General features: G+C 56.3%; 1 protein-coding gene across 1 annotated transcript in view; it reads left to right on the top strand.

Annotated features, from left to right (window-relative positions):
* The window catches only part of OTOF (otoferlin), a 90,246-nt gene that overhangs the window by 23,899 nt on the left and 42,330 nt on the right, over positions 1-24,017 (top strand). The window contains 3 exon segments of the mRNA XM_045549210.1: positions 7,211-7,299; positions 14,459-14,558; positions 17,148-17,329. Of these exon segments, the coding sequence (XP_045405166.1) occupies positions 7,211-7,299; positions 14,459-14,558; positions 17,148-17,329 (371 nt within the window).

The raw sequence follows: 24,017 nt of genomic DNA, 5'->3' as shown, positions 1-24,017 counted from the left end.
GCCAGTGAGCAACCTGATGCCCCTCCCAAGGGCATTGCCACCCTTTTCCATGTACTGCACCCCAGGACACCCAAGCCACAGGTATACATGACATTCAAAGTTAATCACCGTGGCCTTCCTCTTCCCAACGCTGCCCAACACAGGTCAGGTGGAGAGCCAGTCTCTGCTGCCCCTGAGCATGGGGCCATGTTCTGAGCATCTGACATGCGCCAGGCTCGGGCTAGAGAGACCCCAGAGGAAGGAAGCCGGGCTGTACAGCCCATGAGGATCCACACAGAAACTTGGGTATGAGGCAGCCTGAGTAACGTGGGGAGGCCAGGAGGGAGTCAGAAGCCAGGCAGGGAAGATCAGGATCAGAGAGAAGCTATGTGATGGGGAGAAGTGGTTCTCAACAGGGGAAACCACCCCACTCACGGGGGCACAGGGAAGTTTCTGGCTGTCACAACAATGGGGAACCCACTGGCATTTAGTGGGGGGGCAGCAAGAATGCAAATGATTTGCAATTCTCAGGCCATCCTACGCTCCCACTTGGGGAGCCCCGTGGGCAGAGAGTGGGAGCCCTTGCAGCAGCACTGGGCTCCTTCCTGGGCAGCCCCTCTTCTATCCGGTCTCCATGATGATCCAACAGCAAAGCTCAGGCTCAGATGGCAAGTACCCTTCACCAGGTGACAGAGCTAGAAGCCACCAAGCCAGGATTCTTTAAGTCCACGTGTAGATTAGATTCTGAGCCTTCTCTGGATGCAACAAGAGGAAGCTGCTCCAGGGCCTGACCCCCATTGCCCCTGCAAGGCCCTCGCTGGGCCTCTCCATGCCTGCTGTATCCATTTCTCCCTCTGCACTGCCACCCCGGTCAGCAGTGCACATCCCACAAAGCAGGGAGGCAACCTCTACCCGCCAGGTCAGCCCAGTCCCAAAGAAGGTCTTAAGCTGTACCCAGGCTTACCTTCTCTCCCCAGACCCAGTGGGCAGGTCCTAAACTCCCCTGGCTGCCCCCTGAAAGGACCAGCCTGCCAATGGTTCCAGACAAGCCTGGAAAAGAAATCCTTGCAAATCCCCCTGAAGCTTCTTGGCTTCCTAGAAAGTCTCTTCTCTCACCCAGGCCCTTCCTCCACTCAGGGCCTTCAGGAACCAGCTTAGTGAGGCACAAGGCACATCGGCCTGGGCTGCAGTCCTTGCTGAGGTGACCTCTTTAGGCCTTAGATTCCTCTTCTGTAAAATGGGATGTACTCCTTGCTCAAGGTTAAAAAAAAAAAAAATGAAAGGAGAGACAAGAAAGCAAATGTCTCTCCCTGCTCTACTCAGGTAAGGGATTAAGCAAGGGAGGGGCCCCTTCTCTGCTCAGACAGGGGTGACAGGGGCTGCTGCAGGGCCTAGGAACTTGAGTGGGGAGGAGGTGGCCATGGAAGAAAGACAATGCTCCCTCCAACAATGGGTGGAAACAGAGCCTGGACATGGTGTCTCCTTTCCCAGAGGCTGGAACCTGAGATCCTACATTTAACCTACAACCTGCAGAAGCTGGAGGGAAAAGGGGAGGGAGCGAGAGACCCGGCTTTTTGTCCTGGGGAAGCACGAATGGCCACACTGGAATTTGAACCCAGGTCTTTAAGCTCCCAAGATAGTCTCTTTCCATTGTACCCTAAAGCTTTGTAGCACACCTCAATCTCCCCCCCAAGCCTAGAGGACTGTCCCTTTATGGATGCTGTCCTGCTGATTTAGGATGGTTCCTGGCCCAGTCAATGGTCATTCTCCAACGTGCATCAGGGAAACCTCTGGGGAGCTGTAGATCTCTGGGGCTCATGGGAGGCAGAACTCTGTGCCCTGGCCAGCAGTGGCCAGGTCAGTGCTAAGCCTAGAGCAGGCAAACTGGATCATGACTCTGAGGCTCCCGACAGAGGTCCTCTTTCCCTCCCCAACCTGTAATGCCAACCACTTTACTGCTGTCAAGGGTCCTATCACAGGCTGCTATTCCAGGTCTGTGCCTGTCTCCAGAATTATCCAGGGGCATCCCCAGGACTGAGAAATAAGCCTGCATCCCTGCATTCTGCATGGTGCCATGCACAGAGCCTGGCACACAGAAGGTGCTCAGCCAATGTTTGCCCCTGCATGGGGCTTGCTGGCTCCTGACATCTTGAGTAACCATGTTTGGCTTAGCTGCTACCTGAGTGCCCCAGCAGTGCTGGGTGCATGTCCTGAGGGTGTTTGGGGGCTGAGATGGAATAGGACCTTAGATGGTGTCCTGGATTTCCTTGGTCCAGTCAGGGCACCCCCAGAAATAGAAGACAACCTCAGCTGTTATGACCATAGAAGTGAATTATGCTGGTGCTAGCCAGGCTGCAGAAGTGCCCTCCTGCAGTCCTGCAGTGTCCATCACCAAGAAGGCCAGGCCTTGCCTCAGCTCCCAGAACTAATAACAATACAATAACAATCATTATGATAAACCACTATATTAACTGTGCCAGGTTCTATGCTAAGTGCTTGGCTAGCCTCAAAAATACCCCAAGAAGCAGGCTCTGTTACTGTCACCCTCACTTTATAGAGAGGTGTACTAACCTGCCCAAGCTCACACTGCTAATAAGGACCTACACTAAAGGCAGGCAAATCAGTCAGTTGAGACCTGTTTACTGAGTACCTGCTGTGTGCCAGGCCCCATGCCAGGTGCAGGGGGTCGGTGAATGAGACAGAAACTTCAGCCTGATGGTTCTACTCATGCTTTGAACTGCTCTAAGAATGACAGTCAAGGCTGTACCTGGAGTTCTTGAGGACAACAGGAAGAATAAGGAGCAAGAGAGCTGGTGTATGGGGGGCAAGGCCCAGGGCATGGAGTCCAGCTCTGCCTCTGATGACAAGTCTCCCTGACACAGTCTGACACTTAGAGAGAGGCACAGATGGTGTGAAGAATGTCATAGTTATCAAGTGCTGTGTGAAATACCACCCAGAAACTCATGACTAAAATTATCAACATTGTAGTATTGCTTACGATTCTGTGGGTTGGCTGGGCTCAGCAGGGCAGTTCTTCTGCTCCATACGGTGTCACCTGAATCCAGCTGGGAGCTCAATTTGTACTAGCTGTCATCCAGGGCACTGTGGGTCTCCTCCTTGTGTCCTCACATCTTCTGGGCCTCTCTCCACATGGCCTCTCTACAGTAGGGAAACCTGGGCTTCTTTACATGGCAACTGGCTTCTAAGAGGGTAAAAATGGAGGCTTCCAGGCCCAGGCACCACACAGTGTCATTTCTGCCATAGTCTAGTGGTGAAAGCCAGTCAAAGAGCCAGCCTAAATGCAAGGAGATGGGAGGAAAGGCAAAGTCACAAGGCAGAAAGGGACGTAGGGAATTGTTGAGTCTCCCTTTGGAGAGAAATCACTGGCCTTGAAATCACTGACACCCCAGATAGCAGCACTAGTCACAACCTCTGCAGCATTTACTCTGTGCAAGGGCACAAGGTTTAGGTGACATTATCATCTCCATTTTATAAATGAGGCCACCGGGAGGGGAGGTAATTTGCCCAAGGTCACATGGCTATTAAGTGGCAGGGCCAGGATTTGAACATGGGCAGTCTGGCTCTTAACTATGAAGCTACTAACTGCTTATTTTAGGCAAATCTTCTCTGAACCTTGGTTTCCTTATCTGTAAAGTGGGGATTCAATTATATAATGTTTGTGTAAAGTGCGTAATCAGTGCCTGGCACATGGTCAGCACTCAAGAAATAAATATTTTTGTTGCTGACAACCTGGAAGGATGATCACAGCCACAGACCCCAGACGACGGCTGAGCGGAGGAAGATGTCAGTGACAGGAGATCAGGCTGGACATGCTGCCTGGGCCCAGCAAGGGGGACTTTGCATGCTAGGAGGGGGAATCTCCACCTATTTCAGGAAGCAGTAGAAATTTTTAACAAAGGAGAGGTAAAAATAGAGAAATTAGCCAAGGAAAATTCAAACCAAAAAGTCACTTACCAAAGCCCATGCCTCTGTTTCCTGGGAGGCCAGATGGGAGTAGCCCCAAGTCCCAGTCCTAAGTCACTCCCCTCCAGCCTACAGGCTGGTCACACTCTGCAAGGCCCCATACTGAGGCCTGGACCCCCCCCCCCAGCCAGATGCCTGTCTCAAGGCCTGGGCCTTCCGGATTTTTTTAAGTCTTCCGGAAGTGATTCTAATGCACAGCCAGGACTGAGAACCACTGAGAGAGACAGAGACAGAGAGACAGAGACAAAGACACAGAGAGAAACTGATACAAGATAAAATGGTGAGTAAGAAGCAGAGGAATGAAACAGGAGAGAAGGAAAACAGAGACATGAGGGGAAATTCTAGTGTGGGAGGAAGGAGGGTAGACAAGTGAGGAAAGGGAGGAGTATATGGGGGGGCAGTCAGAGACCAAAGGAGCTTCTGTGTCCCAGTGAGGACTGTGTCTTCTCTCTCTTGAAGGACACTCCTGTCTGGCTTCCATGGGGACTGTGCAGGCCTGGCCTGACCAGAGCTTACTCGGTCCTTCTCTCCTCATGTGCCCTCTCTCGGGCTCCTTCCTGGAAACACTCAGCCTGATCCCTCCACCGACAGATTCCTGAAAGGGCCCCAAGCCACAAATCCAGATGTGCTTCCCCTGGACCATCCTTTGCAGTCAGGACCCCCAGGGCCCATCGGTCCCCACCAGGCCCCCACTCAGCAGACCAGCCCATGCCATCATGCCCTCTCTGGGTCCTTTTGCCTCGGCTTATGGCCACCGTTCAATGCCCCTCTCTCCGACGATGCCACTTCTGTGGTCATCTCCTTTTTCTCCCCATCCTTTTCTCCTTCCAGTGTCAGAACCCCACCCACAGACCCTCAGGTGGATCGAACACCCCGCCCCCTTCATCCCAAGAAAATCGAAATCTTGGTAGCTCCTGCAGCCCTCTCCCCCCGCAGCGTGGCTAACGAGTTGGGCCTGCCTGAGCGGCTTCATTTCCCCGCAGCCCCATAAAAGCAACTTCATTAAGGAAACCACACACTCTGCAGAGCTGCGGAGGCATCCAGGAGCCGGCGCAGAAGCCGCTTAATGAGGCCTGTGGGCTGGGCAGCGCCTCCTCCGCCTCCCGGACCCCTCAGCACCCCCCCCTCCTCCTGTGCCCGCCTCGCCTGCCCAGCCCACCCCAGGGCCCTCTCCCTCTGCTGCCGCTTCCTCCCTCCCAAGCCCAGGACTTGACCAGTCCTGAAAGGGGGTGTCAGGGAGACCATTTTCCTGAGACAGGCCCTGCCCACACTGAGTAGTGACCTGCCAGACTGGCCCCATGTGCCCGAGCCCTCCAAGTCCCCAGTCTGGCAGGAGGACGCCCAGCTTTGGAAACAGCTGACATGTGGGGTGGGCTCCCAGAAGCCTCCTCCCCAGCGTCTGCTCAGCCACCAGCAGTTCTCTGCATCACGTGACTGCTCTAAGCCCGAGTTTCCCTGTCTAGAAAGCAGAGAAGCCATTACCAGTCTCTTGGGCTGTGGGAGGGACTAAATGAATTAACAGGCATAAAGCATTCAGCCCCTGCATGATAAAAAGTTCTCTATAAATGGCAGCTATTATTATTATAGCTGTTAAAATTATTATTTATTACTGGCCTGTGGAGTGGTCTAGATTTGGTGGGGTATAAAAATGAAATTAGAAAATAACAAGTCACTGCGCTCCACCTGCTCTGTCAAAATCCCCCCTGGCACCGTCTCTCAGCAGTGTCATCGAGCAGCCCCAGAGCTGTTTGCTCATTTGCAGTTATTCAAAGCCCAGTCCTGAAGGGTTGACTACTCCAGTCTGGCATCGTGGTCACACTGCCTCTTGCCTTCCCTCACGCTGTGGCTCAGGACACGGAGCGGGGCAGGGACCCCTGCTCAGGCCCACTACCTCCTCCCGACTCCCACTGGAGAGGGGGCTGTGGGCTGCGTTCCTGGTGTCTGCCGTGGACACGGTGCCTCCCTGTGCTCCTTGTGGTGTGGTGGCTTCTCTGGCCAGCTGTGGACGCTGCCAGCATGGCAGGCCTTGCAAATGAGCCCTGAGTGGCCTGCCACGTCACGTGGAGCCCCATGTAGGGGACTTGGCTGCACCCCACCCCAGCTCTGCCAGTGTGGGTGCAGCCCTACAGCTTCATCTGAGCTGAGGACCCCTCCCCTGGTGGGCAGCCTTTGGATAAAGTGTAAACCACATATTGCCACACCCAGCAGTGGCACGCCAGGCTCCTTGCCCTTCAGTGCTCCTACAGGCTTGGGGACAGACCAGCTTGTCCACTGCCCAGGCAGATGCCACTGGGAACCTGCATGCCAAGCTGCCCTTCTTGCAGGCGCCCAGTCTCTATGAGCTATCTCCCCAGGGAAGTACCACGAAAACATTGTCCCTAGGACACGATTCTCCCCACATCTGCCTTCCCCAGTCTCCTTTCACATCCAGGGAGGAGGAGGGCTGGGGTGATGGCTGGGGTGGCAGGGCCTCTGAGGAAGACCTAGAGGGGCACCTGGATCTGCCCATCAGCAGCTCTCTCTAGAAAATGGAGCACTTGGCATCTTTTAGCCTCTATTTTGGGCTCTCGATGCTACTTCAAGGGCATCAGGAAAAATGCCACTCAAGTCCCTATTCATTATTATTACTGACTTAGGGAGACAGCAAGATAGAAGTGGTAAGGGCAAATCTAGAAATAGTGAGTAGGGGACAGGCCATGGGCCTGGCCTTAATAAGACTAAACAGCTAAAACCTGTCCCCAAAGTTAGCACTGCCAGCGAGGAGTGATTTGACCTGAATGGGGGCATCTGGAGCAGAGCCCGCTGTGGTCAGGATGGCTGTGATGGGAGAGGGCTGGAAGCTCACAGCTCCATGCGGCACACACCAAAAACCAGGCTCACAGCCCACAACCTTTGCTATTGCCCTGAGCCCGAGCACCACCCACTTGCAAGCCCCCCAGGAACTAAGAGGCAGCAGGGAGGTGGTGGTCCTGGTTGGGCCCAGGTTCTTCCACTCACCATATGACCTTGGGCAGGTCACCAGCCTCTCTGAGCACCGTCTTTGAAAGAGGAGTGGGCCATACCCACTCTACAAGGTGGTCCAGGGAATTAAATGCAATTCTAGGTGTGAATGCTTTGTCCCTGGGGAACACTGGCCCATGTGAGGGGCCACCCTGTTTGAGACTCCCTACCAGAGATTCCCCTCCCACCCCCCACAGCCCCTGCCTGTTATTGCAGCCCAAGGCCACAGTTGTCCCTTTCTCTCTAGACGTTCCGGTGGCCAGTGGCCAGCAACATTGACAAAAATGAGATGCTCGAGATTCAGATTTTCAACTACAGCAAAGTCTTCAGCAACAAGTAAGTTTGGAGGGGCTGGGGGGGGCGGGGCTGGAGAGGCAGGGACCAGTGGGGCTGGGAGCCTGCCCTGCTTCTGGGTGAGGTCTCTTTGGGGTTTAAAAGGGGACCTGCACCCCCAGCCTGCCCTGGATTGATCTTCAAAGACTGAAGAGGTCTTGGGCTGGCCTTTGATCCTCATCCTGCTTCCTCATGTCCTCCCCAGAGTTCCTCAGCCCTCCCAGCCTTTGTCAGCCATGAACACTCCACCCTCCTGTTCACCCCTGCTGTCCCTTTCCTTAGATCTCCCCTATGCCATGCTGGGGGATGGTTACCCAGCAGAGAAGCTGAAGGTAGAATGGCTGATGGTGTCCTTCACCAGACCCTCTGTAGCCTTGAGGGCAGCCTTGTCCCACAGAAGCTGTGACACAGCATGGTGTGGTGGTTTAGCAGTCAGGCAAGTCTGATCTCAGATCCCCAGGTCAGTCATGTACTGTGTGACTCTGGGCAGGTTACATAACCTCTCTGAGTTCAATGTACTCATGTGAAAAGAGTATTTACCTCAAAGGACACTGTGAGAATTCAATGAAGTAGATGTGCATTCATTCATTCAACAAATATGTACAAAGTGCCTATTGTATATCAGATGCTGGACTAGGTGCTGGGGAGGCAGGGTGCCTACCTTCATGGAGCTTTCATTCTGCAAGTGAAGTGCACCTACCACATGAGCATCATCACTATGAGGTATTCAATAAAAGTAGTTCCCATCCTGCTCTCTGGGGGGCAAGCAGAATTCAGAAGGACTTAAACAATCTGGAATGGTGGCTATAGAAGAAATGTAAAGTCCTGTGTTGGATTCAAAAATCACAACCAGATGCAGTGGCACACCTGTAGTTGCAGCTTCTTGGGAGGCTAAGACAGGAGGATCTTTTGAGGCTGTAGTGTGCTTTGATCATGCCTGTGAATAGCCACTGCACTCCAGCCTGGGTGACATGGTGAGACCATGTCTCTTAAAAAAAAAAAAAATGCTCTTATACAAGATGGAGGAGGAGTTATGGCTGAACGTGGCAACGTGTCCGAAAGGGTGTGGAGCTATTAGCTCACTGCGGGCTCAGCAGGACTCAACAAACAAAAGAAAAGCTGACCTAATCCTAGGTCAGATTAACAGAAGTAGAGCACCCTGTTCTGAGCAGGAGAGGCGAGGGTTCCACTGTTCCTATACTGGTTGCAGAGAACTCTAGTAAGCACCACCTTGTAGTTGCCAGGGAGAAAGGGGACTTTAAATCTTACCTTATGACAAGTAGATGAGATCCTCAAGGAGAAAATCATAGAGAATATATTCATGCATCCATCCATCCTTCCTTCTTCCATCCATCCATCCATCTTTCCTTCCTTCCTTCCTTCCTTCCTTCCATCCTTCCTTCCATCCATCCATCCATCCGTCCAGTCACTCATCAAAACATCTACTGGGCAAATACTTTGTACCAGGCAAACACTGGGCTAGTCACTGGAGTTAATAGGATGAGGGATTAAGGTGCAGTCCCTTCCCCTCAAGAAGGTTTTCTGCCACAGGAAGAGGAAAGAGAGGTATGAGCCTAGAGGCAGGATGAGGACCAGGCTATGTTGCTTAACGACAGCAGATGGCTGGAAGACAGCCAGAGCTCTCCAACCAGGCACTGTCTCAGGAAGCAGTGAGCTCACTGCTGGGAGAGTGAGCAGAAAGTGGACCATGTTGTAGAAGGGATTTCTGAGTTAGGAAGGGCCAAAGCACATGGGCTCCAAGCAAGCTCTGATTCTGTGGGTTTTATTAGGAGCCCTCAGGATCCCAGGTGAATACGGGTGTGGGCATTGCAGGCCTGCTGGCAGTGCCTCAGGGAAGATGTTAGGGCACAGAAGCCTCTCCTTTGCCTCTCAGGGTATCACATCATTCAGGCACTGTGGAGGCCTTTCTCATCCACAGGAAAGATTGGTACGAGACTCCCCACCAGGGACCCCTGAGATGCAGCACAGTCCTCTTCCCCGGGGTGAGATACTGGGTGACCTACAAGGGCTGCAGAAACAGGAACAAGAGAAAAGAGCCCCCACACAGACCAGGTGGATGTGAAGCAGGAAGCAGAATCGGAAGCTGAGTGCCAGGAAGGGCGGCCCAGATCCCCAGCAGGAACCCACACAAGATGTCAGAGCACCCAGGAGCCAGAGAGCTTAGCCAGTGCAGCCCTCTCTGTGCAAGAGGGGAAACTGAGTCTCAGAGGGGATCCTCAGGTCACATGGGTAGACAGTGGTACAGCCTGGGCTAGGATGCTTCTACCTCCTCTTCCTAATCCAACTCCCAGAAACCCGAGTGTTGGAGCAGTGATGGTGGAAACTGAGGACACGGATGAGAATGTTAAACCATTTACAGTGGAAGACCAACCGCTGAAATGCTGGAAACCTTTGAACCCAGCAAAACTCCTGCTATAAGTACTTGGGGAATTGTTTGGGAAATGGACTACCAGACAGTGAACATGCTGACAGCTAGGTCTTCGGTTAGGTGTTCTTAAGGGCCAACCAGAGGGAAGACAGAAAGGGGGTAGCTCCTGTTCGAGCTCTCCCCTTCTTCCCTCCCCGCCCTCCCTGCACCTACCCAAGAGAAGGCAGGAAACCCCGCGAGGGAGGCTCAGGCCTGGCAGGAGAGGTTAGTGCCCTTTCCTTGGAAGCCCAGAGAACGTCCAGGGCTGTCGGCTGCAGGGCTGGGATGGGGAAAGGAGAGGCCACCCTGTGGAGCGTAAGGCCCACCCTGACACAGGCCAGCCGGGGGGTCAGAGTGGGAGGGGTGCCTGGAGTCAGGTGGGACTCAGGTCTCCCCATCCTGGAGTTGGGGCTCTATTTCCCAGAGCCAGAGGAAAGGCCTGCCTGGTGTTCGCCTGGGCAGGCCAGAGGGGCTGTGAGGCCACCACCCTCATCCTGGTGTGGCCTAGCTCGGTCCCCAGGCTCCTTCTCAAGGGGCAGCTGGCAGAGGGGGAGCCTCTCTGGGGTTTGCACTGGCCTTAGCAACCAGCAAAGCCACACCCCCTCCTGCGGACGGTGCCTGGAACATAGCAGGCCCCTGATTCATTTGTGGAACAAGAGAATGAATAAATGCCCCCTTTGGGTCAGGAGGCAAAGGGGAACAGGGTGGGAAAGCCTGGGAGCAGGTGTCTGAGGGGCCCTTCTTCCCTGAAGAGTTCAGGGCACTCAGGGATGAAGCCAGCATCACGTGACTGATGCATTTGGGGAAACTGAGGTAAAGGAAGCTAGTGTGAGAACGGAGCCTGTGAGTCTGATTTCGTCACTGGACTTGTCCTAGAAGCACAGGACAGCTTGAGAACTGGCCCCTCACCCAGTGGTTCTAGGGACCTCGGAGGTAGACATGGTGTGAAGGAAGGAAGCACCCTAGTCAGAGACCAGGAGACCCCGAGGCTTGCTCCGCCCCACCTGTAACAAAGGCCTCCTTCCAGGAACCCTGGGCTTCCTCGTGAGGACAAAGTGCTGAGTTCGGAGGACCTGGTGTGTCCGGCTCTGCCTGTCCGGGACCTCTGAGGGGCAGTGGCCTGGCCCTGCTGCCAGCCTCCGGGCTGCTGAGAATGCCAGGGGCCCCTGAATAATTCAGGAGCCAGGACAGCAGCAGAGGCCTGGTGGGGCCGAGGGCACCCGATACCGGCTCCCGGGGGAAAGCAATGAATTATTGACAGGATTCTGGTGCCAGTTGCCGATCTGTTGTGGTCAGTCTGTGGGCCTGTCTGCACCTGCTGCCTAATTACCCGGGAATCCTAGCCCTGCCCCGCCTGCCCGGCCCCTTGCGGGCCCGGCCGGCCTCCAGTGAGCTACCCTCTTTGCGATGAGTAACTGGGATGGCTGCATGAGGCAAGCTGCTGGAGGACACGGGGTTAGGCACAGCTCTTTCACCTAATAGCAGGGAAACTGAGGCCCGGAGAGGGCTCTGGTCCAGAGTCACATAGCACCTGCACAAAGAGCAGGTGGGGTGGACAGGGTCGTCTCTGGGGTCATCACCAGGGCCAGAGCCAGGGGCTTCCCCTGCCCCTTCCTGTCCCGGCTCCTTCCGCAGAGAGCGTCCACACAGGAGGGGCTGAGGGGTGGCGTTCTGGTGAGAATCAGCGTCAGGGCCCTTGTTTTGAAGCTGTTTTCATGGCAAGCATTGTGTTTTTGCACAGATGGTATGTTACAGACCTGTGAAAAGAGCAAAGTTTCATAAAAATGCTTTTCTTTATACTTTACATAAGACTGAGAGAATATCAATTGTCCATTTCAAAGAACCTAATTTTTTATTTTTATTTGGGGGAGGTTGTAGGGGACTGTTAGGAGTTAAAGCCCCCCAAGCCACCCCTGGGAGTGTGGCCAGTTGACTCCTCTGGCCATGCAAGGTCCTAGCGTCCCAGTCTCACCCTCCAGGCCACAGACAGGCCCGGTTCTGTGGGGCTGTGCACAACTGGGAGGGTGGGGGCAGCCTGGATCTGCCCCCAGAGCCCGTCCTGCAGGGAGACCAGCCCCGCATGGGCCCTGCAGATGGCAAGCCCCACACGGCATTAGGGAGGGAGGGGCTGGCAGCTGCCTGCTGGCAGTTAGAGGGATTTTACACGAGCATTCTCCTGACCACTCCCCAGTGGAGCCAGCAGTGCCACCTCCTTCGGGAGATGAACAAACAGGGCTCAGAGAGGTAGGAGAACTAGGCAGAATCACACAGCTGCCAGATGGTGGAAACCCTTTAGACCCTGCGGGGTGAACCCTCATCTGTCTGACTCCAGCGCCCAGGCCCTTTCCACTGTCTACACTGCCCGCCTTTGGGGATGGCACTTAGTCTGCGTGTGGCCAGGGCTTGGGTCGGGGTGTGAGGAGGGAGCATTTGCCAGGAGCCCAACCTCAGCTCCCTGCAGCGGCAGAATGGTCTAGCAGTGAGAGCCACTGTGGAGCAGCGAGAGCCCATCACTGTCACCGTCACTGGCAGAGGCTTGTGAGCATGTGTCAGGGAGGTTGTTTCAGGGATGCCTCCTGGAAGGAGCGCGGGACAAGCTCTCCTCTAAGGCTGCTCCCAAGTCTAGAGTCTGAGACTCTCAGGCAAGTTAAGCCTAGAAGGCACCAGAGGCTTCTCGGAGCACTTGCAGGGGAATAGCTCCATCCTGCCCCCTGGGGGTGTCTTGTCACATTGCAGCACCTCTGCTGGTGGGGGCACCTTCCTTTGCTGTGCTTGGGCATCTAAATATGGGGAAAGAGGTGTCTGTTGCCCCACACTCAACATTGGCAGGTCCTAGTGGAATCAAAGCGGGCCTGAAAAGCTGTCTGCAAAGGGTAATGGTAGGACAGAGATTCTCACTGTGTCACCCCAACCGGCATCATCAGTATCACCTGGAAACTTGTTGGATATACACATTCTCAGGCCTCCTCCAACATTTCCCAGCACATCCATGGGTGGGTGGGGTGGGGGAGGATTCCCTGTCATTTGGGTTTTCACCAGCCCTCTAGGTGATTCTGTTCGTGCTGAAATTTTAAAACTGCCAATTTAGAACCAAAAGAAGTGAGACTGCAGAAAGGCCGGTGTATTCCTTCATGCCCATAGGCTACTGTTAGAATGTCTACGAGCACAGCAGCTAAGAGCCCACCCACTTCATTGTATAAAGACCAAACCAAGACTCAGGGGCAGCGGCTCCAGGTCCCCTGGCCCAGCCCAGCGCCTCTCTCTCTGTGACACTGCCTGGGCTGGGGAGAGGACGCTGGTGTGAGAAAAGCCTAGAAGCCAGTTAGGCTTTGAGTGGAGGAGTGGTGTGGCCTTTCTCCCTTGGGGAGGTGGGCTCCGCGCTCCAGAGGGAATCGGTTTATATTCACCCTTCATGTTCATCCCACACGGCTGCTCCTGCTTCCTCCCCACACAGATGGGAGGATTTTTTTCTTTTTACATCAGTGTTCACCCTCCACAGCCCTCTGGATGGTACAGACATCAAACATGCCTAAGTTAGAATTTATCTGCTATCTCACCACACCCAGATTACCCATTAGTTAGCTGTGTCCCTTCCCCTCTTGTGGCCTCACCTTCCCCCTCTATAAACCACTGGCAGCACCAGGTGAGCCCAAGGCCCCTTTCTGCTCTCACATCCTGTGGCTGCGTCCCCAGCCTTTGTCCCTTCAGCTGGGAACAGGGTGTGTGTTTTCATCCACCCCATGCAGAAGCACCAATGCCCCTGAGTGCCCTGTTCTCTCCCAGAGCGAGCCTTCTAACCGTGGGGTGAAATGGGTTTCAAGTCAAATCCATCAGCATTTATTGGGCACCCGCTGTTGTTCATTAATTCAGCCAACAGACACTGAGATCTCTGGTGTGTTGGAAATGTCAAATACAGGCTGGAAAGTACCCCGGGGCCCTTGAGAGGCTCACGTCTGCAGACATCACATGAATAACGACTAGCCTGCTTTGGAGGGTGGGGTCTGTGCTGGGGACTCCAATACAGACTTTACAGACTATCTTATCAGTCCTCTACCAACAGCTCTATGAAGTAGGGGTTATCAGCTCATCTTGCAAGAAAACCAAGGCTGAGAGAGCTGAGTAAGTTGCCCTGCAAGCAGGTAACTCGCTAGCAGTGTTAGAGCCGGGTTTCACATCCCATCTGTCTGACTCCAACACTGCTCCCAGCCACGGGCCTGCGCTGCCTCTGCCTTGCTGTGCAGCTAGGAATATGGGGGTTCTGCGGTCACGTGGGTCCCTGGCATTGAGGCACGCTGAGGTTGCAGATGTGGAATGAATGGACGTGTGGTGTTGGTGAGGGCTGGGAACCTTGGCTTGGTTAGGGAGGTGGGAGGAGGAGGAGCTGCTTGTGTGTCCCCGAGCCCCAGGTCCTGCTCCAGCAGCCTCCACACTGGGCATCTGGACACTGCTCTGCAGGGGCTCAGCTGAAACCCCATCCCACGTACCCTGACCCCCCGTCCGTGGGCATCCCCCAAGGAGCTCACTGCCCCTCGAAGGTCCCCTGGGGAAGTAGGTCTCACACATACACCCTGGCTGGGACCAGGCCTGGCTCCTGGACCACCTTCTCCAGCCCAGCCTGGAGTCTGCACAAGCCCACCTGTCTCCTCCCCAACCAGTCATGGCCCGGAGGATGTCAGCCTCGTTCCTCACTCTGGCCCCTTCCATGAAACCACCTTCTGCCTCTGCTATTCACAGGCTAATCGGGACCTTCTGCATGGTGCTGCAGAAGGTGGTGGAGGAGAGCCGCGTGGAGGTGACCGACACACTGATAGATGACAACAACGCTATCATCAAGGTGGGCGTGCCCCGGGGAGTTCCTGGGATTCCCCATACGGGGTCTGGGGGAGCATAGGGTGGTCTGGGGAGCACTGCTCATGCGTGGCAGGGTGAGGCGGGAGGAGGAGACTCAGGTCAGGCTCTGCCGAGCTGCTCAGTCTGACGGCTGTGGTTGGAGGCCCTGCGGCGTGGCAGGCTCTGCTGTCCCACAGCAGACACGCCAGCCCTTCCTACATGGGAAGGCAGGGAAGAGCTACTGGGGGGTGCACGCCTTTCCCCACCCACGGGTCCTTCCATCTGGACCCAGCTCAGGAATCGCTAAAGAAGCTTCTCCCGTGGGAAGGCCAGGCTGAGCCCTGGTGGCCACTCTGGGGCATGGTCCTCACTCTGCACCTCTCACTTGGCTCCTCTCTGTGATGAGACATTTCGTGAGGACAGGGACCTTGCCTTCCATTCTATTTGTCACATCCCAGCACACATGCACGGACAATGCACAGTCGGTAGGCACTTAGTACGTGTCTGACAAAGGGAGGAAGTGAACCAAACCCGGATGACCCGATCCTAAGCTCTGCTCTGACCACTGGTCCCTTGAGTTTGTTCACGGCCGCTCTTGGGCAGTTTGGTGCCGTGGTGAGGAGCACAGCCCCTGGGAATGACTCTCAGGCAGGCCACTCACTCTGTGGCTTGGGCAAGCTACATATATCATCTCCAAAGTGAGAAGAATTACGGCGTCTATGGACAGAATTGTTCTGAGGATTAAATGAAAACACACAGAAAGTGCTTAGAACAGTTAAGTAAGTGCTCAATAAATATATCAAATAACGTTGTTAGCTATTTCCTGGCCTCAGTTTACCCATGTGTAAAATGGGGCTGTACCATGGTCCCCCACCAGGGTCCTGTGTAATGTATGGCCCTACATAGTAACCAGCAGAAACAGCCTGAGAAGGCAGGACCACAGCCGCGGGGGGCCAGAGTGGAAGGAACCCTATCTGAGGGGTGTCCCGAGCAGAGCAGAAGATCCCCCTGTGTCCTGGCGTCTCAGGACACTTCCTTGCTGAGAACAAGGAGAGCAGTTAAGGTTTCTCAGCTTGGCCTGGGCTAGGTCACTCCCTCCCTCAGGCGGGGGCGGGGAGGGCTTCTTAAAGTTCTCAGCCACCACAGCTGGGGGGGAGAGGTGCAGAATAGGCTACATATGGACGCCAGTGGGGATGGAGGACCCAGAGGAAAACATTGACACCTGGATGAAGAACACATGGTGCAGGAGGTGGGCAGGTACGAACAGACAGCACAGCCGTGCCCTGGACTTCTAGAATCAGACTTAGGATGTCAGCTGAGGAAGGGACTTAAAGATCACCTAGCCCACCCACCACCCCCCTCAGCTACCCACGTTTATGGATGGGGACCCTGAAGTCCTGATGGGAAATGGATTTGGCCAAGGTCAGAAAGCTGGTCAAGAGCAGGGCCAGCAGTGAGACCCAGGGCTTGCTGTCCCAGGTCACCATTTCCCACAACATACTTGGTTATGCCAGAAGGGTCACATTGGCCCAGTAGAGAGGACATGGGGCATGGAGTCAGGCAGCCTGGGCTCAAATCCTAGCTCCAGTACTTCCTAGCTTTAAGCAAATAATTTAACCTCCTGATATGTCGGTCAGGGCAGGTTGGGGTGTTGAGAAGATCAAATGAGTCAACACTGAAACGTCTTAGCACGACGTCTAGCACAGGGAGGGTTCAGAAAATATGAGCACCGTTCCCTCCCCCTGGGGAAGTTAAGCCTGGGCATTGGGAGGTCTCAGCACTGAGTGCAGCTGCCTGTCTGGGGCACAGGAGCAAGTCACCTCTGGACCTGTGAGGACAGGCAACCACGCTGGGGGCTCCCACCACCCATGCGGGTTGAGGAAGGTCTGTGCACTGGGGGAAAACGGGAGCTGAACGGGGCGAAGGACACAGAGCAAGATGCCCAGTCAGGATTCTCCAGCACTAAGCTTAACCCCAGGCTCCGTGCTCTGCTTTCTCCCAGAGCAAATCCCAGGGCAAGCCCCGAGTTCCCTCCCTCTCTGGGGTGGGAGGGTGGGGGTCAGATGAGTAGGAAGAAGTGCTGACTCTGCACCTCTGAAGGGAGCCCTGGGCCTGGGCTCCTCTCCTGGAGGCCACACTCAGCTCATTTCGTCACATTTCCAACAAGCTGGTCTTAGGCAGACCACCCCTCAAGCCTGCAGGCAGGCCTGGTTCTAAGGACAAGGAGGTGACCTGATCACTGGGGACACTGAATGCTACTCTTGATTATGTATACAGTGGCCTCGGGGAACCCACCCCCATCCCAGGCTCAGCTGTCCACGGCAGGCTGAACAACCCCCTGCCCAGCACAACCCTGGGCACCAGGGGGAGCAGAGCCACGTGCAGCAGAACCTGCAGCCAGATCCCAAGTCTGCACGTGTCGGTCTTTCTGCACCTGTTTCCTCACCTGCAAAATGGGGTGACTTCCTCCTGTGAGTCTGTGAGTCAAGGGTGTGAATGCACTTTGGAAACATCACGAGGCACAGGGTGTACGGGCCGGGGCTACGATGGCTATTGCAGTCCCAGCCGCTCACCACCACCCCTCTCCCTGCAGACCAGCCTGTGCGTGGAGGTCCGGTATCAGGCCACAGATGGCACCATGGGCTCCTGGGACGATGGGGACTTCCTGGGGGATGAGTCTCTTCAAGAGGAAGAAAAGGACAGCCAGGAGACAGACGGACTTCTCCCCGGCTCCCGGCCCAGCTCCCGGCCACCGGGCGAGAAGAGCTTCCGGAGGTAACAGGCGGGCCCCTCTGGCTGCCCACTACCCCAAAGACACAGGGAAGAGGCCTGTGCCCTGGCCCCCCGCAGGCCCCTGTAGGCCCGGCTGGCTCAGAGCACAGACATCCAAGAGCTGGGGAGATATTTCTGCAGAGCACCAACCCCACGTCACCCCACCCCAGAGCTCACTCAGGTCAGGCTCACATCAGGCCCTGAGGGAGGCCGAGCTCCAGCACGAGGGGAAGGGGCTAGACTTCCTGCCATGATGAGAGAGGGAGAGGAGGGGCAGGAGGAGGCCCTGGCCTCTCTGGCCCAAGACCCGGCAGTGCCAACCAGGCCCAGTGAAGAGACCCAAGAGAGTGTGGCCTCTTCCTGCCAGAGTAAAGCCACAGGTCCTGGCTGGGCCCAGCCTCTCTTCTGCTGAGAACACACGCAGGCACCCAGCGTTCAGGCTGCGCGCCCTGCAGGTATCCTGCCGCACACAGATGACAGGGAGCTCATTCCCCACGCACTACTCTTACAAAAGAAGAAAAGCAGCTGCATTACTCTCACTGCCCAGAGAGACAGAACCTGAGCTAAGCTAGTAAGATGTTGTCCACAGGTTCCCAGCCACGGGGATAACAAGTAAAATGCCTGTAAGTCAGTGATGTGTCTAAAGGACCAAGGTATTTTTGAGAAATGGGATGCTCCAAGCCACTGGAAACATATCCCTCTAATCTCCTTCCACCATTTTCCTTTCCAAGTAAAGTTTATTCAGTCCCCCTGCTGGAAAAAACACAGGTCCTAAATTAGTGGAATTGAATTGATACACTTTTATTGAATAATTATATTTTCCTTCTTTGCATTTGAACCACTTTGCAGCCCCTTACTCAACCCCCAACACACACACATGCAAGCGTGCGTGCGCACGGGCACACACACACACACACACCCACACATGCACATACACACACGCACAAGCTTGAGAAACCCCAGGCGCCAGGCAGGGACACTAATGGTAACAAGGTCCGAGCGATCGTGCCTGCAAGCAAACACACCTGGACTGTCTACTCCGGGCCAGCCACAGGGAGGGGGCAGCCCTGGCTGGGCCATCTTGGAGCCCACCCCTCAGACTCTGGGCAGTCCCAGATCTGCCTCTTACTAGCCATGTGACCCTTGGCAAGTCACAAAACCTCTCTGACCCTCTCTCCTCCCCTGTACAATGGGGACTATAGCAGTGAACTCCCCTGCCCCTCCACTCTGTTGCTAGGAGAGCCAGAGGGATCACAGAGGAGTAGGTTGTAACTGAGGCACAAAGTGCTGCCCACATGAGGGCTGGTGACAAACAGGTTCTTTGTAGCGGGACAATGCAAAGGTCAGGAATCTGGCTGGAAGTGGTCAGAGCAGGAGCAGACTGGGTGGGGAGCCAGGGTGCTGACTCAGCAGACACACCCACTTCTTCTGTCTCCACTAGGAGAGAGCTGCGTGGGGCTGGTTCAGAGGCTGCAGGCAGGCTCTAAGAAAGGGCTTCCGGAGAACAGGGTGGAAGGCATGTGAGGGCCGTCCCTGTAGGGAAAGGAGAGCTGGCCCAGAATACAAGAGAGCTAATGTCCACTAAGTCCCACCCTGACTGTGCCACTCGCTAGCTGAGTGACGTTGGGCATGTCATTAACTCCTGGGGTCAGGAACAGAGAGGGGTTCAGCTAGTGGACATCTGGCTCCCTCCAACTCTGAGATCCTGAGGCACCGAGGGATGCTCTGGACCCTGTAGGTAGCGTCGTGGGACATAGCTCTCCAGGGAGCACTTGGCAGTGGGAGGCAGCTCTCTGGGTGGCTGTAGCTGAGGCCGAGCCCAGCCAGTTTCTCTCTCAGGTCACAAAAGCGAGCCACGTGATCTAGATAAAGCACAGTGGGGACCCCCACACCTCCAGAGAGCCCTGGGACCTGGGAATAGAGACAAGAGGGCTCCTCCCCACTTCCTCACAGCCTGGCCAGCTGTCCCACCTCTCCCGACCTTCAGTAGCCCGTCCCAGGGCAGCAGCAGGAAGCAGGGGCAGGAGGGGGGGGTTCATCCTGGGGACAAGGACCTGGGCGAGGGTGTCTTCCAGGTGCCCCAGGCCTGCATAGCTGGGCCACGTGAGGACACCTTCAGGATGGGTGTTATTGCCACACCTTGTCCCTCCAGGCCGGCCATGCAGCCAGCAGGGCTTGGGGGTTGGGGGCTTGAGAAAACTCTAGGGCTGGGCTGTTTGCTGGTGAGGAGGTGGAGCCGGTTTAGAGAATACGGGGTTTTCCTGTAGCTTCATTCTGGCGGCCCACACATGCCAGTGAGTTCTGGGTCAAGCGGTGCTGAGGTGCCGAGGGGACCCTGGAAGCTGGCCTTGCAGCCCTAGACACGGTGTCTCACCCTTGTCACAGAAGTGCCTGGTAAGCCCGGCCTGCCAGCCCTGGGGCCTGGGAGGAAGCCGGAGAGCCCTCCAGAAGGGACTTGGCCAACCTCTTGGCCAGCAGGGAGACACCGATTCCCTGAAGAGGACAGGAAGGGGGAGGGGCTTCTGTGCCTCACCTCTGACCCTCTGTCAGGACCCCAAGTCCTGGCTTTCCCTGCACCTGCCTCCCACCTGTCACCCCCACCTGGGAAGGCCAATCCCTCATGGATCAAAGTAGTCAATGTGCGCAGTGCCCCTGTCGTCCCTCCTCGGCCGCAGTGAGCAGAAGAACCTCCTTGCTGGCAGGTAGCAGCATCCCACCAGGTCACCTGACGCCCAGGCTGTGGCTGGGCGTCTGCTGCTCCCTGTCTGGGGTGTGAATGCAGCAGGCGCAGGGGAGGCTGATGTGGGAGGTTGTCTGGGCACTCTGCACCCCTCTCTCCAGCCCGGGCCACCTCCCAGCCCTCCCCCAACTCTCGCTCTGTGCCTGGCCGGCTGCTCAGGGACTTCACCCATGTCCATCTGTCCTTGCCCCAGGGGTCAGATGGCTCCCAGCAGGGGTGGCATGGCCCTCAGGTCTTGGTTCCTGTGAGGGCCGCAGACAGGGAGGGGCCTCTGCAGATGCCCCCTAGCAAGGCCGCTCCCTCGAGAGACTCTACATTCTGCCCTGAAGTTCCCATCCTCCTTAGGGAGTGTGTGCGGCACATCTGCATGTTCACCCTCGGCGCCGAGGGCTCCATCTCCCCTGGGCCCGGGTCAGTCGCATGGCCTCTGAGCCGCTCTGGCCACTGGTCTAGTCCCTGCCCCCAGGCCAGGGGTCTCAGATTTCTGCCAGGTTCCTGCAAAGAGCCCCCAGGGATGTCCCCGGAAGCAGTGCAGTGCAGTGCAGTGTAGTGGAGAGCACAGGCTCAACCCACAGCTCTGCTGTTTGGGGACCCACCTCCCATCTGTAAGGTGGGGCTCACTGAGGCCCCACAGGAATGCTAGGGTTACAAGAGACAATACAGGCAAGTCACCCACCATGGGGCCTGGCGTGTGGTAGATGCTCAGCCAGTGTTCATTTCCCTCCTCTGCACAGACTCCACGCTACCCTGACACCAGCTTTTCCTACCCTGAGCAGTATCTCACCTTTTGGTCCAAGCACTGTCACCAAGCTCCTGCTGAGCTCTGGCACAGCCACCCAGGGCCAGGGGCAGGGGGCTCACTGACAGTGTTCCCCTCACCTCCCCCAGTGTCAGTGTCACAGAGAAAGAATAAATCACTAACCTCATGGTTAGCAGCTCCCAAAGCAGCTCAGAGGAGCCAGGGGTAGCCGGCCATGCTGAGATTTGGGGCAAGTGAGACATGGTCCCCCTTCTCTGCAGCAAACAGCACAAAATTGGGGGTCCCGGCCCTTTCGTGTCAGCATATATCTGCCTCGGTCTCTGGAGAGAGAGGAGGCTTCAGCCCTGAACACTCACATGCACATACATTCTCCAGGTGACACCGGGGAGCAGCACACACCACTGGATTCTGGGCTGTGCTGCCTCTGTCTCTAGTGGTCATATCTTAGAAAGGACAAAGAAAGGAGCCCCAGCCTGAATCTTGCAGCTAAACTGCAGAGTCTTGGGCCTTTCCTCCAGATTCGCTGTATCCCACTGCTCTCTCCCCTTCTCAGTTTCTCCGCCAGCCTGGCCCACCTGCCCTCCGTGACCCCCACCTCCTTCTTTGCTGCCCAATCCCCCTCGGTGGTGTCCCTGGGAATGTAGGGGTTCCTGCCAGCTTCTCTCTGCTGGGTCTCAGCTGGGGGAGGTAGGGGAGGAGCCACTTTCCCTGCTTTCCTTATGGGTGATTCCCTGCGGTAGCCAGGCCCCTCCCTCCTACGCCTCGGGCCAGAGGGCAGCGGGCAACGTGTGCACGGCAGGTGCACCGGGCGTGTGCCGAGCGATGTGTGAAAGCGTGTGTGTGTGTGTGTGTGTGTGTGTGTGTGTGTGTGTGTGTGTGGTTTCAGGACTCCCAGCCTCACTCCAAGAGTGCTGTTTCATCAGTTCCCACAGCCCCCAGAGAGCTGGAAAATCCTTCCCCAGCACCTTTTGCCAGGCTGAGCTCCAGAGTCACAGCGGCTCCCAAAGCAGCTCAGAGGAGCCAGGGGCAGCCGGCCATGCTGGGATTTGGGGCTACTGAGACACAGTCCCCCTTCTTTGCAGCCCGCCGTTCTCTGCTCAGTGGTCTGGGCTGATCTGGGCAGCCAGAGACCTGGCTAATGTTAACTCCTTTGAGCTACAAACTGACCTGCTTGCCTGAGGTAAAGGTTAGCCGGCCAGAGCTGGCCAGAGCTGGGCTGCATCTAGGCCTTAATGTCCTGAGCTGTTGGGGATGAGTCAAGTCCACCTGGGCAAGGTCTGTGCCAGAACAGGGTGTGAGGAGAGAGAAAATTACTATTTGTTATTCGCTTTCTTTTCTTTATCCTCCTTGTCACAGCATAGGGAAAGCATGAGAGAATATTCCAGAAGGGTTCCAGAGAGCTAGGAGCTCTGAGCCCTGGAGTAGTAGCTCAATTATAGCCCCACCGCCACCCTAGCACCTCCCCACCTCCTGTCCTCTGGGGACCGGATGTCCTCCTTACAGCACACCTCCTCACCCCTCGCCCTCGCAGGGCAGCCCACGGTTTCCCTCGAGGCCACAGAGGCTGGCAGCTCCCCACCCCCTGGAGAGGACTAGGAGACAAGGTCAGGGAGAAGCAGTGTGGCCCAGGCCGGAGGGTACCCCGGCTCCTCTAACCCCATGCTCCCTGAGGAAGCTGCACATTCTGGAATCCCCAGACCTTGGCCTGGGGTGGAGGAGATCAGGGATACCCTGAGCCCCCTCCCTCACCAGCCCCAGGCCTGTGAGCCCCTCCCCTCTCTCCCACAGAACCAGGGCCCGTGGGACCCCTGCCCGGCAGTCTTGGGCCAGAGCGGAGGCTATGTGGGGTGAGGGGTCTGTGGGACAAGGAGGCCCTGGGGAGTGCAGGGGCCGGCAGGGTCAGGGGCTAGGCTGCCAGGGTCTCTGGTCCTCACCCTCTCACACACGTCCCCTTGTCTCCTCGTTTCTCCCCCCTACTCAGCAAAGGCAGAGAGAAGACCAAGGGAGGCAGAGATGGCGAGTACAAGTAGGTGTCCCAGGCCAGGGCAGAGCCCGCGGGGTGCGGAGGCTCCCACCGCAGGGCTGTGGAGGGCGGGAGGGCCCTCTGTCCTGGGGGAGCCAACATGGGGTGTGCAGGGAGGCCTTTCCCTCTGACTGTGGGGGTCCAGGGGCACGGTGGGGCTAGGGAGGGGTGGGCAGGTGGCCGGGCCTTCTGGTTTCCACTCTCGGCTCTTGGGGGCCACCCTCCTCCCTTCGGTGTCTTGTTGCTCCTCCACTGCCCCGTTCAGCTCCCCACCTTGTGGCACCAGGTGTCCCTGGGAGGGAGGGTACAGCTAAAGGCCAGGGCAGGGAGGGGCCCAGGGAGCAGTGGACTCTTCTTCCCAGAGTCAGGCAGGGCTGGGCAGTTGGACATACAGCACGGGAGGCCCAGGGAGGACAAGCTCTGGGCACTGAGCGGCTGCAGGGCGTGGCCGGAGCATGAAGACTCAGAAAGCTAAGCAGAGACCACCACTCTGGCGGCCCCACTATCTCCATTCCCCTAAAAGGCTTCCTCGGGGAGGGAGATTGGGGGGCTGCATGGCAGGGAGAGGATGAGGGGACTCCAGATGGGAGCAGCCACAGAAGGCTGGAAGGACGCGAAGGCTGGGGTTATAAATGGGTCACATAGGCTCCCCTAGAAGCACACTGGCATCTGGAGACTCTCCAGCATCACAGGAGACTCCACCAGGGCAGGGGTAGCCCCGGGGCTGACCATGCTGGCGAGGGCCTCTGGTTGACCCTCCTCCTTATAGATGATGAATCTGAGCCCAGAACAGGGGCAGAGCTGGACCTAAAGCACAGAGACTCTGACTCGCCACCCGGAGTTCCCAATAGACCCAGGGAGCTAGAGCACTTGACTCTACCCTAATTTAATTCTCCAAACACGCCAATGAGAGCTGAAAAGCCAAGAATGCAGTCTTTATTTTCCAGATAAAGAACCTGAGCCGCAGAGATGTTAGGACATTGGCTCAAAACTGTGGTCTGTATATGTTAAAGATTAGTTCATATGAGGATATCACGGAAACACCACGATTGTGTGTTTCAGGGTATGAACTGATCGGCACTGTTGTGCGCTCAGGGTCTCTGCTTATGTAAAGATTCTGGGGAACTCACAGGCTTGGCCATTGCTTTAAGGAAAGCATGTTGAATTC

This window comes from Lemur catta, chromosome 4 (genome assembly GCF_020740605.2).
Source record: "Lemur catta isolate mLemCat1 chromosome 4, mLemCat1.pri, whole genome shotgun sequence".
NCBI classification, from domain to species: domain Eukaryota; kingdom Metazoa; phylum Chordata; class Mammalia; order Primates; family Lemuridae; genus Lemur; species Lemur catta.
Note: the sequence above shows the minus strand (reverse complement) of the source record. Positions and strands in the feature narration are given on the sequence as shown.